The 16,434-nt window shown below is 56.0% G+C and overlaps 1 protein-coding gene across 1 annotated transcript in view; it reads left to right on the forward strand.

The window, feature by feature from the left end:
* Positions 1-5,031: 5,031 nt before the first annotated feature.
* HCN2 (hyperpolarization activated cyclic nucleotide gated potassium and sodium channel 2) overlaps positions 5,032-16,434 on the forward strand; it is a 28,387-nt gene continuing 16,984 nt past the window's right edge. The window contains exons 1-3 of the mRNA XM_090289087.1: positions 5,032-5,707; positions 14,841-15,264; positions 16,084-16,245. Coding sequence (XP_090145213.1) covers positions 5,064-5,707; positions 14,841-15,264; positions 16,084-16,245 — 1,230 coding nt within the window. The 5' untranslated portion in view covers positions 5,032-5,063. The remainder of the gene's footprint in view (positions 5,708-14,840; positions 15,265-16,083; positions 16,246-16,434) is intronic.

A 16,434-nucleotide genomic window follows, 5' to 3' on the forward strand; every position in this document is an offset into this window, starting at 1 on the left:
TCCTGGTTCTTGTCTGTGCTGGGTTGGGATCTTACAAGGAGAGCATGGTGAGTGGGAGAGGGGCTTTAGCTTGTAGGGCAAATGCTAAGCTGTGTTGAGGCCCAGAGTGAGGTTTCAGTGCAGGGGGCAGGGACAGGACAGGGTGGAATGGAGCTGACCACTTGGGCTGTGACCTCTGTTCCCAGGACAAAGGGTAACGGCAGGAATGGGTGGGTAGGCCAGAGGACCATAAAGGCCCCCGTAGCAGGTCTGAATGGGATGAATGGTCATCAGCTGTTTCAGAGGCCCTGGGATGCCTGGGATCTTTCCCACGAGCTCCACAATATGGGATAAGCACCCTTTACCCACCTGTCCTGGGCAGGACACTCCTCTGGTTGGGTGGCCTGTGAATGGTGGAGGTGGTTGGGGACTGGACCCAGGCAGGGGAAGGAGCAGGTGAGGACTTGGGGGTACCTAGAACCTGGCCTCTAGCTGAGGAGAGGCTGGGGCTCAGAAAGCAAGAAAGGGGCACCTGCTCACCCAGACTGTACCCCAACCGGCATGGACAGATTAAAGGGCCAGGGAGCACTCAGGAGAGCAGGAGGCAGGGCCTTGCTGAATCCTGGGACTAGCAGGTACCATCTAGGCCTCCCACCTGGTGCAGTAGGGAAACAGTGCCAGAGAGGGGAAAGAGCTTATCCAGGGTAACCCCATTTCCACACGTAGGGAATGCTCCCCTTTTGGACACGGGCTTAGAGTGGCAGCAGGTCTGGGTGAGGTTGTTGGACCAGCTCTTCCCAGGTCTGTGGAGAAGCAACTTTTTTCAGTGTTGGCAAGAGATCCAGCATAACTGCCACAAAACTGAAGACAGACTGCCCACCAGGCATTGGGTGTCTTCCTGCTGACCAGGCACTTCACCAAGGCTTCCAAGGCCACACAGCAGTCTGCTGGGAATCTGGTTTCCTCAAGCTGTGAGAACGGGGTGGGGTTTTGATAGGGTTCTCCTCACTGTCCTGCATACCACAGCCTGGGAAGAACCACCCCACATTTCACAGGAAGGAACTGAGGTTGCTCCATGCCAGAAACCAAAGCTTGGGGTTTAGGGGCTGCCCCTGCCCAGCGCTACCCTCTGGTCACCACCAGAGGGTGCCATGTGCACACTGCAGAGTGGGACTGAAGCCAGGGAAGTAGGTCCACAGAGCCCATTGTTTACTGCTTGGTCCTGTTTGTCTTCCAGCTGGACACCTGGGTCCCAAGCTCCCTGATCCCTGAGGTCTCTGGGAACCCACCACTTCAACTTTTCTGTGGCCCATAAAGTGCACATGTCTACTTGTTTGCTCAGCAATGTTGATTCGGCACCAGTGGTGTACCTGGGGCTGGGGATTCTTTGGACAGGCCGCAGGTCCAGTGGGAAGAGACAGACAAACGATGAGGTGACAGTGAAGCTGGCCCATCATTGGGGATGGCTTGGCTAGGCCTCCTGGTCAGCCCATCTCCTGGGCTTGAGTGGGTGTGTTTGCTTGCTTGGAGTCAGAAGGGCTGCTGCACTGGGCTCTATCAAGATAGACAGTGCTGTGGGGTTGGAAGTGATTTCATGGCGCACCGAGCAGCAGTGGGAGTGCGTGGAGTGGAGAGATGAGCAGGACTCTGCCTCCTTGGAGGGACACTGCTTACCATGTGTGGATCACTGTCCAGTTCCTGTGCACATAGAAAAATAAACCTAATTAGCAGCTGGGCCAGCAGCCTTGTCTCTTTTCCTTACACTAAGTATTCTTGTCCATCCATCTGCTCAGCAAGCAGCCCTGTGCCACTGGGGGGTGTCCTTGGTGACAACCTGCTGAAACCTACTTCAGTTTCTTCAGGGGTGGGATAGAGAAGTCAAAGCAGCCAAGTCTCAGGATTTATGAGAACATCTTTGCCGAGTGCTTGAAGGGTTCAGGAACTGAGGTCTCGGGTCCAAGGCTGCTCAGGGCAGAGTTGGGACTGTTGGACGAACAAGGGCTGCTTGGAAATGCTCTACCTGCTTCTCTGGGACCCTGTGAGGATAGGACCTGTGGTGGAAGCCTCTGTGGGCCCTCCAGAGCCCCTGCAACTGCCATCCTGGTGCCATGACTCTAAGAGTACCTCTACTTTACCTGAAACAAAGGGCCAAAAGAGAAAAAAAAGAAAAGGCCAGAAATGGGGGCTGTCAGATGGGTCCTCCCACCCCTCCCTGACCCCACCAGGGGGGCCTGGCAAGGAGTGAACTCAGCAGGGAAAGGAAACCCAGGTGAGTCCTAGGTCAGCACAACTGAAGACCCCAAGCTGTGGTGCAGACTGAGGCCCTGGGGAGGGATGCTCTGCCTAAGGTCACTCACCACTTTGGGTGGACACCTGGGCTCTGTTCTGCACAATGCTGTTTGTGAGTGCAACTCGAGACATGGGACATATCTTTGTAGAGGTAAATGTGGGGTCCTATTCCTGCCTCACATGGCCGATTAGACATTCAGTATTTCTTGAGTCTGGCAGTGGATTTTCCAGGCAGCCCTTGAAGCTTAAACTCTAGGGCCCTTTACTGGCCCCCCAACTACAGAGTTTAGGGCTTTGGACCTGGACATGCCCCAACTGCTGGGAAGGTGCAAAGAGGGGAGGTCAGAACTAACTCCACAGGGTGGCCTTGAGTGAGGGGAACAGTGGAGTAAAGGCTCCGAGCCTATTGGAGGCTCAGTTTGGGGAGGCCTTTGTGCCCAGAGTTCTGGATGGTGGGGGGGACTGCGGTTCCTTTCAAAGGCAGCAGGGAGTCAGGAGCAGTTTTAGGCAACAGACCATTGTAAACTGACTTAGAGTTTTATACTTGTCTACACAGTCTAGTCCCGTTCCACCATCTCTTGGTTTCATCTACACCCACCCCCTGGGTCCTCAATATCCCTTTTCATACAAGCCAATCACCATCCTGCCTGAGGACCTTTGCCCAGGCTGTGCCATCTGCCAGACACTCTTCTGCAAATGTCCATATGACACTGTCCCTCCCCTCCAGGTCTTTGCTCAGATGTCATCTCTTCCTCAAGGCCTCCATATGACCCAGCCCTGCACCTTCCTCACCCCTTTCCTGGCTCTGAATGGTTGTGTGGTGCTTAGCACCTTGGTCATCTGTCTCCTCTGCTTGACTTGTCACCCCTACCAGGAAGGGCTGGCTTGTTAGGTTCACCTCTGAGTCCCAATCCCTGATCAGGTGTTTAATAACTATTTTTGAAATGCATGAATGAATGAGTGCATTCAGTGCAAAGAATACTCTGACCTGGCAAGTAATGAGAGTGAGTGGTAGAGAAGAGGAAGGCTGGTGGCAGCCTGGCCCAAGGTGGAGCCTGTAGTTTGGGGAGGAGTCGCTAGCACTTGGACAAAACTCCAGAGTCCCAGAGTCCTCTGACTCACAGGTACCCAGGAAGCAGTTTCAGGTCTGCCTCTCCCACTGCCAGGTGTGGTGGGTTCTCAGGCTGGTCCCCAGTTCACTTGCCCACTCTCAGCAGGGTGAGCCCTGGGATTCTGGCGGCCTGCCCAGACTGACATCTTCCCAGGGCGAGCATAAAAGATCCCCCTTCAGCGGGAAACACATATGCCCTGGTGGGGGGGGGGGGGGGAGGCTGGTACTGCCAACTCTACCCAACCTCTCACTGCCTCTGGACAGACAGCGGCCCCACCTGCCTGCCCATCTGGCAGAGGACACCAGAGAGGTAGTCCCTGGGAGGCCTGACCCACCTGGTGAAGGAGCAGGAATTCCTAGGGCTCAGAGCAGCCTGATGGGGGTGAGAGATGGCCTTGCTCACCCATTGTCGAAACAGGCCTATTTCAATCTGTTGAGCACCTGCTATGTGCAGGTACAAGTCACATCTCTGCCTTCTGACATCCTGATGGGTGGAGGCACCCAATATGACATCAGACTGAAAAGTGCCATGAAGAGTGGAGGGTCCCAGGAGGCCAGGGCTTCTGTGTCCTAGGCTGGGATGTTCTTCCCACTCCTCGAGACCCCTCCTTTTCTCTCCTTCGTGCCTGTCTGTATCTCTTCATCACCCTCCCCTCAGGACACCTCCCCCCACTCTAGTTGAGCTGAAGGGGAGAGTGGATTGGGGGGATAGGGACAAAGTCCTGGGCCTGTGCCCCATGTCATCTAACACCAACCTGGCTCCAGCCCCAGAATGTCTTCTCAGAATTGGGGGCAGAGGGGCTGAGGAGCTGGCAGGGGCAGAGAAATTGGGCGGTATGGTGGGGCATCTGGTGGGAAGGGATAGTGGGCTCTGGGACTCCAGACATTCCCCAAATTGAAAGTCCACCAGCCTTACAGAAGACCCCAGGCCCCTACTGTGGTTTAGGGCACTGTTTGAGAGTGTGGATCACCATCACTTTTAGGTGGCTCTTCCTATTAGCCTAAGTTTCCTCATGCAGGAGGTGGGGGGAAGGGGCGACAGTGGGACTGGAGACTGGTGGTATTAACCCCACTTTGGCCCTCCTCACATAACACATTCCCACTTGAGGGCTTTGTCCAGGGCCCTCAAGTGAACAAGCCAAGGGTTTCTGTACCCTCAAAAACAGCCTTTTATTATGGAAATCTTCAAACCCGTAGGAAGAAGAGGCTGGCACGGGAACGCCCCCACTTCTCCGTGTCCCACACAGCAACGGTTACCGCCCTGCCGGGAGCAATGAACAAAGACAAACCCAAGGCCCCTTGCCAAGTCAAGGTCGCGCGCAGAGGCTCCGGCCCTGCGACTGAGCTCGGTGACCTTGGGCGCGTCCTTCCGTTTCGCGGGCCTTAGTTTCCACTTCTGGGAAGAGGCCTGAGCGGATCTCTCTGGTCTTGGGCCGCGTGACCTTGGGCTGTCCCCGACCCCGTGGGCTCAGTTTCCCGGTCACGGAGCCTGGGCGAGGCGAGCAGCAGGCGTAGGCAGAGGCGGGACTGCCGCCCCTGCCCAGCCCCTGAGAACCAGGCTCCGCCCCCCGCGGCTCCGCCCCGCCCCACCCCCGCCTCCCCCGCCTCCCTCGGGCTCCGGCCGGCGGCGGCGGCGGCGGCGGCGGCGGCGGCTCCGCTCCGCACTCCCCGGCGCCTCCTCACCATGGACGCGCGCGGGGGCGGCGGGCGGCCCGGGGAAAGCCCGGGAGCGACCCCCACACCGGGGCCGCCGCCGCCGCTGCCGCCCGCGCCCCCACAGCAGCAGCCGGCGCCGCCGCCGCCGCCCGCGCCCCCTCCTGGCCCCGGGCCTGCGCCCCTCCAGCAGCCGCCCCGTGCTGAGGCGGCGCCCCCGGAGGCGGCGGATGAGGGCGGCCCTCGGGCCCGGCTCCGCAGCCGCGACAGTTCGTGTGGCCGTCCCGGTACTCCGGGCGCGGCGAGCACAGCCAAGGGCAGCCCGAACGGCGAGTGCGGGCGCGGCGAGCCGCAGTGCAGCCCCGCTGGGCCCGAGGGCCCGGCGCGGGGGCCCAAGGTGTCGTTCTCATGCCGCGGGGCTGCCGCGGGGCCCGTGTCGGGCTCGGCCCCTGGGCCGGGCCCGGCGGACGAGGCGGGCAGCGAAGAGGCGGGCTCGGCCGGGGAGCCGCGCGGCAGCCAGGCCAGCTTCATGCAGCGCCAGTTCGGCGCGCTCCTGCAGCCGGGCGTCAACAAGTTCTCGCTGCGGATGTTCGGCAGCCAGAAGGCCGTGGAGCGCGAGCAGGAGCGCGTCAAGTCGGCCGGGGCCTGGATCATTCACCCGTACAGCGACTTCAGGTACTGGCACCGGGAGGGTCGGGCCGGCGCGGAGGGGTCACAGCGAGCCATTACACGGGGACCGTCCTTGTAGCGCCTCTGGGAGGGCTGGGCAATGCGCCCCGCAGGTGACCTCGGGGCCCCTGGTTGACCTCGGGCGCGTCCGGGAACTGCCTGAAATGACCTGGGCGCGCGAGACTCCGCCCTTGGAGGGGCGCTGGGAGGCTCGCACAGACTACTGCTGTATCCCTCACGCTCCCCCTCCCACGCACCTAGACATCCCCCGCCCTGCCGGGAGGGCGCACGTCACGGGCCGCAGGACCAGGGTCTGAGCGCGGAGGGACGGAGAGGACGAATAGAGGGGAACGTGGGCGCCGGGGAGGCGGCGGAGCGGAAGGAAGGAGGAAGGAAGTTCGCCTGGGAAGGACGCACCCTGGAAAGGCTGGCGGAGAAAGGGTTAAGAGGACACGGCCCGCATCTACGATTTCCACCTGCGCTCCACGCCGCAGGGAGGCGCGTCCCTTCCCCAAGCCTGGGTACTGCGCGAGGAGATAGTGCTGAGCATCCCGAGGTCCCCCGGTTGTGTCTTCTCTAAGCCTCATCAGCCCCAGCTGCTTGGGTGTGCACATGTGTCAGTGGGTGTGTAGATGTTGGTAGGAATTAAACCGGTTGATTGATGCGTGGAAAGGCTGAGAGCGAGGCCGAGCGCAGCAGGGTCACCACAGTGCCTACTCTACTCCTGCAGCTAAGAGGAAGCCTAGGACCACCCAACAAGACCTGTAATATTGCCGTTCTTATTCCTGGGCGTGCGCTCTGTGGCCTGAGAGTGCATATCACTGCAGACCGTGTGTGTGATCACGAGCGTGTGACTGCGGGGGGTGGGGGTCCTGGTGGCGAGGAAGGAGTAATGGGAGGAGCATGTTCCTAGGGGTGTATCTGCGAAGTGGGTCACTGGTATGTGTTAGAGGAAGATGAGGTGTGTACGCGTGTGCCCAGGTGGGTGTGCACACGTGGGCAATCTTTGTAAGTTGTGTGCAGGATGTGAGTGGGGTCCACGTGGGACGCATCCAGGCCGCCCAGCCCCAGCTCTCAGGGAGGGCGCGATTTCAGCACCATGGACAGCGTCATAGCCGCAGTTCGGAGTCTGCTAGATTTCACCACGAAGAGGTTCTCCTACCCCACTCCACCCACTCACCTTCTTCCACCATGTCCGGGGTCTCCACTTGACAGCTGGGGAAAATGAGACCCGGGGGTACACAAGTTTGAGACAAAGCTGGAAGAAAGTCCGGGATTTCAACTCCTCACCCCTCAGACCTTCCCTGGGAGGTGAATACAACATTGATCGGTGGCTTGAGTTTTGAGAGAGGCAAGGTGAGGAAGGGAAGGCACCCAGGAGCCACCAAGATAAGATGCTTCTAAATGGTCCCGATTTGCATGGGGGTTCAGCATTCCTGTGTAGGTGGTCCAGACTGGGAGAGCCTGGGTCTCAGCTGTGAATTTTCATGTTCCAGTCTGTCAAACAGGGAGCTAGTGCCAGCTGGCTGGAAAGGTGTATCGTGGACATGGTGATCAGGGGGAGATGGCTGCAGAAAGTAACCTCCCCCCATTCCCTCCAACACACAGGTGGTCCTAGGCATCCCTTTCCTGCAGAAGGGGTAAAGTGGGGCTTGGCTGAGAGGTACTGGGAGGAGCAGTTGGGGTTTCCATCCTGTACCCCTTGAGCACAGTTGCCTGTGGGATCCTGGGCAGGCCATGAGGTCTGGGCTAGTCAGATAAATTGTAAAATGGGATGAGCAAGTTGGGGGGGGGGGCGGTGGTCTGTAGTTGGGACTAGGGGAGCCACAGTCAAATTGAAAAACTTAGGCTATTGCCAAGCTGGGGTGCAACAGGACCTCTACAACCCTCATGCTTTGGGAACTGTGCCCCTTCTAGACCCTTTTGATTCAATATGGAGACAGACCTCAAGCATGTAACCAAAGCAATGCTTCCTGAGCCCCTCCTGGGCCACGTGCTGTGGGAGCACATTACAAAGATTGATTCAATTTTCATGTCAGCTGTGAGGTGGGTGCTGCAGCTACCTGCATTTTACACATGACAAAGGTGAGGCACAGAGAGGTGAAGTCACTTGCCCAAAGCCACACAGTTAGTCAGGGGCAAATTAGGCATTCACACCTGGGCAGGCTGGCCCCTGTGTTCATGCTCTTAATCTCTGGGCAGTCTGGCCTCTGGCCACATCCTGCACAGGCCAAGAAGACATGGGAGGAAAAGGCATTTGGGGGATTATTCAAGATATTCGAGGTGCCTGGAGGTGCACCGTGGGTTCTCTCTAAGTTTTATAAAAACCATTCACAGAGCAGTGGGGAGGGCCCTTTCTAGATCCACTTTTCCACTTTTGCCTCCTTGTGTCCTCAAACACCAATTATGCAGAGACCATCCCCATTGGTGTCTGTGTCCACACTCTTCTGATTAGAAGGGGAAAGTTGGGTGGTGAGGTAGAGGCTGCCCCCAGCTCCCAGGGTCCCTACCTAGTGCCACGGAGTCTCCACTTCGTTGAGCTATGACTTCGTTGCTTGCCAGTGGAGCCCATTCCTGCACACTGGCCTGGTACTCATCTGGCAAGCCCTGGCTTGCCTCGTTCTGCACGGGCTGCTGGAGAGCATCCAGGGAGGAGGGCACTTGCACAGTTCTGCCGGAAGGAGGCGTCCCAGCTGAGACCTTACTGAGGAACGTGTCTGCTGCAAGGCCCTGTGCCACCTACAATGGCCTTGAGTCCTCTCTGGAGCTCCCTGCTTAGTTTGCCCAAGTGCGATATGGTGGTGGTATGAAGGGAAGTGGATGTCTGGCTTTCACAGCCATGCCAGCATCTCTCCAGGCCTCAAAATCTCACACCTTTCTCCTCTCCTTCCTGTGGAGTGATAGCCTTTGTACAAGCTGGTACCCCTTCCACACATGTCTTCACCCCAGTGCTCCTGATTTTCAACTCCCAGTTCAGGAGTTACTTCCTCCAGAACCCCATTCAGCATATGCACCCTGCTGTTTCCCACCGGTTTTGTGTCTGCTGCCCAGATGCTCGGAAGCTGCCTTTTCATTGGTGTTGCCTCTTTGCCCCTCAGCCCCACTGCCATTGCACATGAAGGTCTGTAGAGGTCCTTGTCACAATGGGTGCCCAGGACATCTCTGAATTCGCTGAAGGTCACACTTGGGTGCTGAGCAGATCTAGGGAGCTCTGGCCTGGGGGCAGAGTCCTCATCTCCCTAGAGAGTTTGGGCAAGTGGCTTCCTTGCAGCCATTCATCTTATTCTTAAATCTAAGTGCCTCTGAGGTCTGACTGGAGTCTTTCCTGCTGCTGCTGATATTCAGTTCAAAGTTTCTGAACTGTCTACCACTGGAGGGCCTGGAACAAGAGGAAAGAGATGAGTTGGTCCCTTTTCTGACCCTCAGAGGAGTTTCTACTAAGCCAGGACCTGTGGATGCTGACCTGTTTCTGCATCACCTCCTCTGGGGTCCCTCAGACTGTGGTAGTAGAGGAGGCTGAATTGAAGAACCCTACAGGACTAGAGGCCCCTATTCCCTGCTTCACATGGTCTGGAGGATTAGTGAGAGATCAGGATTGGTGGTGGTGGGGTTGTTCTCTCTGCAAATCCCTACATTAGCTCACAGAAATAAACCCCACATTATCCAGAGTAGGGTGTGAGGGCTTCCCTGACTCCAGACCCAACATGAAGACACTCAGAGTTGGAGGATCAGTGGAAAAACCCATTTCCCAGGTGGGAGAATTGAGACCAAGGCCCCCAAGCTGGGAGGAAGTGAACTCCATGGTCCTTATGAAAGGATCAGAGCTGGAGTTGGCTGAAGCCTCTCTCCTCACTCCAGGGATTTCCTGCTAGAATTTCAAATCTCTGGTCCCTGAATTCTCTTCTTTAAAAATCTCAAATCCCCAAGCCTCCCCAGGGGAATGCTCTCAGGGCAGGGATGGGAGGGGACTTCCTCAGCCACTCGCTTGTTCAGGCCAGACACTGCCACACTTTCCCTGCATCAGCAAACGTACCCCAAATTCAACCGGCACAAGTCACCCCATCTCCTGCCTGGATGCCTCTCTCTGTCCACTTTCTGGCCATCTGGTTGCCAGCAAGGCATCTCGGTGTACACATGTGTCCTTATTTCCCCCTCACATAAAACCTCCCCTTGCCACAGCCCCCAAGGCCCTACAGAGCCCAGCTCCTGCCCTCTCCCATCATCTCCTCTCACCTCCTCTACTCCTTCAGCTCCAGCCCCAGGCCACCCAGCCAGACTTGAAAGGGGAAACCCCACTGCAACCACAGGACCCTTGCACTTGCTGCTCTATCTGCCAGGGTGCAATGTCTCCCACACTCCACCAAGTAGCTTCTTCACTGTCCATTCAAATGCCACCACCTTCAAGAAGCCCTCCCTGATCACCCTGGCTGAAGTGGCACTTCTGAAGCATCCCTTTCATTATCTGTTTATGTGGAACACCTGTCCCCCTTCCTGGGCTGGGGGCTCTGAGGGAGGGCAGGTCTGTCTGTTCACAGTGTGTGCTCAGGGCCTAACACACCATCAGCCCCACAATCTTCCCTGTCGTGGGATAAATTGGGAATCCAGCATCTTCCCCAACAGGAACCTCCCTTTCCTAGTCCCTGACACTTGCCTCTCCACCTCTCTGTAACTACATTCTCTACATCCATGGCTCAGGCCCCTAATCCTCCATCCCCTGCTCACCCTTAATCACCGATCTGGCCCCTAATCCCTCAGATTTGCCAGATCTGGATTCTCACATCCTGGAGGGAGGGAGCCAGCTGCCTTGTTCACAAGGTCCCGGACCAGTAGCTATGAGGCCTCAGCTGAACTCTTGCTGGAAAGTCTGGCTGCCTGGGTCCTGTCACTTAATACTTGCTGTGCCTTGGTTTCTCTGAGCCAAGAGAATAGCTGGGCAGCTGCTAGAGGAGGACTGATCTCATGGTGGGGCTAGCCACCAGGGCCCCACTGAGGTCACCAGACCATGTGGGTGCACCTGGGAGAGAGTTCCAGGCTCTCTCTCATCTACAGGGCACTGGAGCTGAGGAGCTGGGCCTGGGGGCCGGGGTCATTGCTGCTGAGCTCTTCACTCCATGGAAGATCCTGTCCTTGTTGCTGAGTCTTTCTGGCCTGCTTTTCTCTCTCCATGAGCAAGGTGTGAACTGGCCAGTCCACCCACTACCCTCCTGGATGGAATAGCCAGGATCTGGGTGGGGTAAGGGCCCCACTGTTATTTGTTAGGGAAGATTTTAAAACACAGGATGTAATTGTGGTCATTGAAGGTGCTAGGTAGTTGAGGGCTGACCATGCACCAGCCTCTGTTGGCTGCCTGACGATGTCCCAGTGATCCCTGTGTTTTAGTGGTCCCTGGGGTGCCCAATGAGGAAGGAGCTGCCGGGATTGGGTGGGTGAGGCATTGGGTCTCAGAGAAGGAGGACAGTTAGCCCTATGCTACACAGCCCAAGGGGGTGGACAGGGCAAGGAAAAGGTAGGGGTGCTGGGGCAGATACCCAGGATTCCTCTACCCTCCACTCAGTTCCTCTACCCAGTTTTTCCTTTGGGGGACCAGGTTGGCTGGAAAAGACAAGGGTCAAGGATCCAGGTCAATTTGAGGACATGCAGGTTAGAGCAGGTGAGATGCCCTGTGCACAGTGCTGGGTCATCCTTCTCATCATCCCCTCCTCAGTCCCCTGCCCTCTGCTCTAATGCTTCATAAGCCCAGGGAACATCACCCAGAATGGAGAGACAGTACACAGCATGTGATGGGGCTGGGGCTCAGGGCCTTCAGGAGGAGTCGCCAGACAGCAGGACAGTAGACAGAGGACAGGCCCCGGGGGTGGCAGGACTGGGTCTTAGTTCCTTACCTCAACTTCCTGGCTGAGCCACCTCTCTGGTCTGTCAGTGGGAAGTGTAGTACCTGTACCCACTCCTGCCCCAGGAATAAAAGGAGAGACTGTCTGATAAGTTACCTGTCAAGGATGTCCTTATTACGGGTGTGTGTGTGTGTGTGTGTGTGTGTAGGGTGAAAACTCATGGACTCGGACAATAGTGTGGGGATTGCTGGGAAGAGGGAGGGTAGGTGGAAGAGGGTAAAGAGTGGATAAATGAGGATGGATGGAGACTTGACTTGGGGTGGTGAATATACAATACAGTGTGCAGATGATGTGTTGTGGAATTGTGCACCTGTGACCTGTATAATTTTGTTAACCAGTGTCACCCCAATAAATCCAGTAAAAAAGGGGGGTAAAAAAGGATGCTCTCATACTCTGTGGCCATTTAGATAGTTTATAGGCCATGGTGGTTTCTAGGCCCCCTGGCCTTCTCAGTTACTCCTCCTTGCTTGCTCTGTACTAGGGCATGTGCCCCCAAATGGGGGGAGCAGGTCTCATTCCAGAGAGGTTGGGGTGGGATTAGGAGCTCTATAGTGAATGCTCTGGGTATTGGGAGTGGAGACTGGAGGCAGCAGGCAGGTGGGCCTCTCAATTCCATTAGGTGCTGTGCCCTGGGGTCTCAAGGATGAGTAGGTGCCCCAGATGGGAGGCCTGAGCCCCACACCTTATCTAGATTCAGGCAAAAGTCAGTCTGGAATTTCTAGCAGTCATTTGATTTTGCCCTTAACACCCACCCCGGATCAATTCAGCCCTTTTAGTTCTCTCAAGGTCTTCATCCCCACCCCAGGCAGGTTTGTTCAGGGCTCTCCCACAGGACCAGTCCCCTCCCCATCACTGCTGGGATCCCATGTCCACTTAGAGAAGGTTCCATCACAGGACAGTGCCCAGGAGAACCCTCAAAGGCTGCTACTCCCTAGGCTCCTCCTGGATGGATAGAAGAGACAGGTTCCCAAGGGCTGGAAGGTCTTGCCCAAAGTGACACCTGCCAGCGGGCAGAAGAAGTGGGTGTCAGCCAGGTCTGGCTGCTGCCACCACAGTGTTAGATGTTGGGTTCCTTCCAGCCTTTGGCTCTCGCAGGCCGAGCTATTGTGAATATGTTGGTGTAAATAACTTTTTAATTTTTTTCTCTTCCTCTTGGACAGTTTCCTTGGGATCAATTTTCTGGCGTGGAACACCAGCCGGCAGGCGTGGTGTTAATAGCTCTCACAGTGCCATTAGAAAGGATCCAATTTACGGCAGCTGCCAAAATAGGGAGCTCACTGCAGCCAAACCAGTGCTGGGGGCTTACAGCTGTTTTTATGTGCTACTTTGGGCAAGTCCCTCCAGCCACTGGGAACCTCAGTCTCTTCTTTTGTCCATTCTGGAGGAGCCCAGGGAGTTGCAAGCTTTGAGGGTCCTCCAGGGCAGTGTTCCGCCTACATGTGATGGAACCTTCCCTGAGTGGACATGGGGACTCCAGCCATGATAGGGAGAGCACTGGTCCTACAGGAGAGCCCTGCACACACCTGCCTGGGGACTGAAGACCTTGAGACACCTGAAAGGGTTGACATGATCTGGGAATGAGTGCTCTCCTCAACATTAAAGGCAAAATCAAATAATTTTCTCTGTTTAAAATTTGAGACCACCCTTTGCCTGAATCTAGACAGTGGGTGTGGGCTCAGACCCCTGATCTGGGGCATCTCTTTATCATTGAGAACCCCAAGCTTCCGCATTTTTTCTTTTATAATGTTAACATATATAAACATAAACTTTGGCATTTACTCATTTAGAAGTGTATAGTTGAGTGACATTACATACAATCACAATGTGTTGTGCACCCATCACCTGATCCATGTCCAGAACATTTTCATTTTCCAAAACAGAAACTCCCTAGTCCATGGCAACCATGAATCCACTTCCTGTCTATGGATGTGCCTGCCCTGGGCATTTCACATAAGTGGAATCACACACTGTGTGTCCTTTTGTGTCTGGCTTCTCTCACTGAGCATCCTGTGTTCAAGGTTCATCCATGTTGTAGCAGGTGTCAGTGCTTCACTCCTTTTCCTGACTGAGTAATATTCCAGTGTGTGGATGGGCCACATTTATTCACCAATGGACATTTGAGTTGTTTCTACCTTTTGCGTGTTATGAATTGTGCTGCTGTGAACATGGAAATACCGGCACCTGTCTGAGTCCCTGTTTTCAATCCTCTGGGTACCTAAGAGTGGAATTGCTGCAGCATATGGTGACTCAGTTTAACTTTTTGAACTGACAGTTCTCTCTCAGAGTGGTTTTGATTCACATTTTCTTGATTGCTGTGGGGCCACAATTTTTCCATGTGGCCTTTCTCTTGTCTGTATGTCCTCATGAATACTTTATTCAGAACACCATGCCTGGCCATCAAGAGGTATTCCTTGAGTGGACAGGCCTTTTTCTTAGAGTACTTTCCAGGTGGAATTTGGGAATTGACTTTGAGGTATTGTATTTGGCAATGGAAGGAACCTGTCATTACTTTTTAAGGCATATTTATCACATGAGATGTCCATCCTGTCGCTCAAGTTACTCCCACAGTCTCAGCCTTCTACTCTGGTCACACCTGGCCTTTGCCTCTTTCTCCCTGCTGCCTCCCTCTCTGTGACCCCCAAGGGTGCTTTCTGAAATGGAAGTATAGCCAGTGCTCCACACGGATACCGAGCTGCTTGGATGGAGTTGGTGCCCTGAACCCCCAGATGTCAAGCTGCCGTGTCCAGCTCCCACCCTGCACTCTCCAAACCTGGATGCCCCCACTGAACTTGCCACCCATGCTCCTCATGCCAACCCTCACCCCTACTCCCCACTTCTCTGGCTCTTCTCTGCTTGTCTCCTCCTTTTTTGTCCCTTGGACTTCACACTTGTGCTTGCACATTGGGTCTTTTTGGTTAAGAGGAACCAATTTAATCAATTTTGGGGCAACCTCTTAGGTTCTGTGAGGTTTGGAGCTTCTTCCTGAAGGAAGATTAGAACTGGGTCAGCAGGAGGGCTCGGGCTGGGGAGCCCAGCAAGCTGTGAGGTTCTGTCTGGAGGTAGGTGGGAGGACTTCCTGGAGGCAGAGTCCACAGTAGTCATGACCTGGGCCAAAGTCTCAGATTGGATTTGCAGGAGGAGAGATCTGGGCTGGCCCTTGAGGGTGCATGTGCACAGTAGGGACAACAGGCCAGGCAGAGCAGTGCATGGGGGAGGGCTCTGGGGCTGATGCCCACACCTCCCCCCAGGTTCTACTGGGACTTCACCATGCTGCTTTTCATGGTGGGAAACCTCATCATTATCCCAGTGGGCATCACCTTCTTCAAGGACGAGACCACGGCCCCGTGGATTGTGTTTAACGTGGTCTCGGACACGTTCTTCCTCATGGACCTGGTGCTGAACTTCCGCACGGGCATCGTGATCGAGGACAACACAGAGATCATCCTGGACCCTGAGAAGATCAAGAAAAAGTACCTGCGCACGTGGTTCGTGGTGGACTTCGTGTCTTCCATCCCCGTGGACTATATCTTCCTCATTGTGGAGAAAGGCATCGACTCTGAGGTCTACAAGACGGCACGAGCCCTGCGCATTGTGCGCTTCACCAAGATCCTCAGCCTGCTGCGGCTGCTGCGCCTCTCGCGCCTCATTCGCTACATTCACCAGTGGGAGGAGGTGAGGGCGCAAAAGGGGCAGCAGTGGCGGGGCCTGAGGGCACTGTCGGTGGGGCCATTGCTACAGGGGTGGGGCTTGAGGGGTGCTGTGGGCAAGGTCGTGGCTGCAGGGGCGGGGCTTTGAGGATACCAGGACCAACCAGGTGGGGCCACAATGGGAGACTCAGGGTGGGGTTTTGAGGGTCCAGAGGCGGTGCCACAAGGAGAAGGAAAGCTGCATTACAGGCACAGGAGAGGGGTCCTGAGGGGCCTTGGAGTGGGATCACAAAGGCTGCAGTGAACGGCCTGTATCATAGGGAATAGAATTGGGTCATGGTGTGGGGGCACTGCCGGGCAAGGTCGCACGGGCCTCTACAGGGCGGAGCCGTGAACTGGGCTTGCGGAAAACACAGCGTGGACCCTTGACACATCGCGCCCCTTTCCTTCATTCTGTCCTATACGAGGAGGAATCCACAGCTCCATTGGCAATGGGGAAACTGAGGCTCAGGAAAGCGAATTCATGCCCCTTACTCCAAGTCAGGACCACCTCTGGACTGCCCATGCCGAGCGATGTCACCCCCAGTTTCCAGGGCAGCGAGAAAGCTCCAATGAGGGAAGCGGGCGGGGACCCGGTTGTTGGAAGGGACGGTGGTCTTAGGAGACAGAAATGGGGGCTCTCTGGGGCACCAAGCTGCGCAGGGACCACGTACTCTCGTTCAGGACATTTCATTAACCAGAAACGAAGCGGGGCCTCCGAGGAGTGGAGGATGCTGGGAGGGGATTTGGGTACCGCGGGAAGGGGCGGGGCTCCTTTTTACCTCATGCGCCCGCCACGCCCCAGATTTTCCACATGACCTACGACCTGGCGAGTGCGGTCATGCGCATCTGCAACCTCATCAGCATGATGCTGCTGCTGTGCCACTGGGACGGCTGCCTGCAGTTCCTGGTGCCCATGCTGCAGGACTTCCCTCGCAACTGCTGGGTGTCGATCAACGGCATGGTGGTGAGCACCCCGCCCTGTGCCACGCCTAGCCCACGCCTACCTGGGCTACGCCCCACCCAGCTGCGTCCTAGGGTAACGCCCCCCTGGGACAAGGAACAGGCAGCTCCTTGATCATGGCAGTGACTATGACAACTTTTGTCACCCAGACATAATATCATCTGCTTACTGTTTTTTTTTTTTTTCCGATTG

Source organism: Furipterus horrens, unplaced genomic scaffold, assembly GCF_987537825.1.
Source record: "Furipterus horrens unplaced genomic scaffold, mFurHor1.1.pri manual_scaffold_10, whole genome shotgun sequence".
Classification (NCBI taxonomy): domain Eukaryota; kingdom Metazoa; phylum Chordata; class Mammalia; order Chiroptera; family Furipteridae; genus Furipterus; species Furipterus horrens.